At 61.6% G+C, this 1,857-nt stretch overlaps 1 protein-coding gene across 1 annotated transcript in view; it reads right to left on the bottom strand.

The window, feature by feature from the left end:
- The window catches only part of PAN2 (PAN2 poly(A) specific ribonuclease subunit), a gene marked incomplete at both ends in the record, with an annotated part of 7,010 nt that overhangs the window by 3,878 nt on the left and 1,275 nt on the right, over window positions 1–1,857 (bottom strand). The window contains 5 exons of the mRNA XM_010152783.1: window positions 120–262; window positions 625–824; window positions 990–1,118; window positions 1,199–1,318; window positions 1,465–1,584. Coding sequence (XP_010151085.1) covers window positions 120–262; window positions 625–824; window positions 990–1,118; window positions 1,199–1,318; window positions 1,465–1,584 — 712 coding nt within the window. The remainder of the gene's footprint in view (window positions 1–119; window positions 263–624; window positions 825–989; window positions 1,119–1,198; window positions 1,319–1,464; window positions 1,585–1,857) is intronic.

Below are 1,857 nucleotides of genomic sequence, written 5' to 3'. Positions count from 1 at the left end.
CTGCAGAAGCTCCTCGCTGCAGGTGTCTGTCACCTGGAAAAGTCACGGCTCATCCACGTGACGACAAATCCCACCCGGCCACGGAAACGCAGCAGCATTGACCCTGCCCTGCCCATTACCCGTGCTCTCGGGGTAGGAGAGGGTGAAGAGCAGCGTGGAGGACACCCGGACGGTCTCCTTGCCACAGCGACACATGCTGCAGTTCTCCATCTCGCAGCTGAACAGCTGCCCAATAACCGAGTCCCCCGCCGACCCAAAACTGCTGGAGAAGAAGAGCACCGGGGTTAGCAGGATCCCGGCAAACCCCACAGAGCTGCTACGGTGGGCTGAGCGCCGGGGACCCACACATCTTGGGCTGCGCAAGGGCAGGTTAGGGTCAGCACCCAAATTCCAGCTGTTCTTAGGGAATCAGCCATCCGGCTTCCAGAGCCGGTGTGCGCAGCCCCAACACGCCAAGCAGTGGGGTGAGGCTTAGGAGGGTTCAAACCCTGCTGGGGGTGGGGGGAGCCTGCAGCTCTGCGTGCTTCCCTGCCTCGGGGCAGACGTGGGTGGCAAGAGATGGGTCTCTGGGAGCCAGCTCCCTTCCCTGGTTCACTTCTCCTGTCCCCAAGGCCAGGGACTTACCTGCTGCCAGCCCCCCGATACGCCTGCGGTCCCTCCTGCTCCTGGGTTTCCTGGTGCAGCTGAGTAAGGATGAAACGGTTCCAGCTCTGAATCAGCCGCCCCAGGTTCACCTTCCCTGTGGCTTCGTCCGAGTCAGCCAGGATCAGCCCCAGCGCCGAAGCCTCTGGGATTGTGCGGAAAGCCCGCAAAAAGTTGCTTCCCTGAGCATGGGGCAAGAGTGGCATGTCACCGAGGTCAAGTGACAGGAGTTTCCACGCTAGCTGATGCCATCACCCCAGGACCTGGCACCACCCGGCTCCTGCTCCACTGCGCTCTCACCCTCCCAGGCAGCCCGGGCTCACATCACGCCTGGGCTCACCACGGACCTGGCAGGGGTCTCCTCGGGACAGGTCCAGCATGTGGAAAAGCAAGCCCAGCTCACAGCCCAGACAGAATTCCTTCTGGCACAGGTGGTTCTGGACCAGGCAGCGGACCGGCTCCAAGAAATACAGCACCTGGCAGAGACGGAGCGGTCAAGGGATCAAGGGAGGGGGGTCCCGGAGGTCGCGGTGGGCTGGGGAGCGCCGTCTCCCACCTGGATCATGCAGTTGCAGTAGGCATTGGGGATATGGGGCTCCAGGCCGGCAAAGAGCGTCTTGTTGTAATGCTTGAAGTCAAAGTCCTCCAGCCCCAGCTTGGAGTACTTGATCGTGACCTGAGCAGAGACGCAGCGTGTCAAACAGACCCTATCCCACCCCACGGGATGCTGGCACAATGCCCAGGGACTCGGAGCCCAGGAGGGTCCTTCGCCCCAGACAAGCCCGGCGTGGGGAGCCCCAGCCAGCCCCGGAAGGCCACTACCTTCCTGTACTTCTTGGCCACCATGTAGAGGTGTGGCTCCTCTTCCCTCCCGATCGGGGACTCGGGGACTTGGCTGAAGCTGTCAAACTCATTATCCGTCTCTTTTAAGCGATAGGGAATCTGTGAGGGGGAAGAGAAGGGAAGAGCAGCTGAACCCTGAGGCAGGGAGAAGCACCACGTACCCAAACAAGCAACTCCTGGGCTTTCCTGCCTCCCCGAATGAGCAAAGGAATAAACCAGAAGGGAGCGGGGGCCCTCCCTCAACCTGCACGAGGCCTCCACACCTTCCTTCTTACAGGGGACTTATCACTGTGGGAAACTACAGCGGCGCTGCGGGCAAGGGCGAGACACAGCAGTGTTTTCCCAAGGGCGAGGGACGTGCCATAAACCTCC

This window comes from Eurypyga helias, unplaced genomic scaffold (assembly GCF_000690775.1).
Source record: "Eurypyga helias isolate BGI_N326 unplaced genomic scaffold, ASM69077v1 scaffold26045, whole genome shotgun sequence".
Lineage (NCBI taxonomy): Eukaryota > Metazoa > Chordata > Aves > Eurypygiformes > Eurypygidae > Eurypyga > Eurypyga helias.
This window is presented reverse-complemented; position numbering and strand designations above follow the sequence as displayed.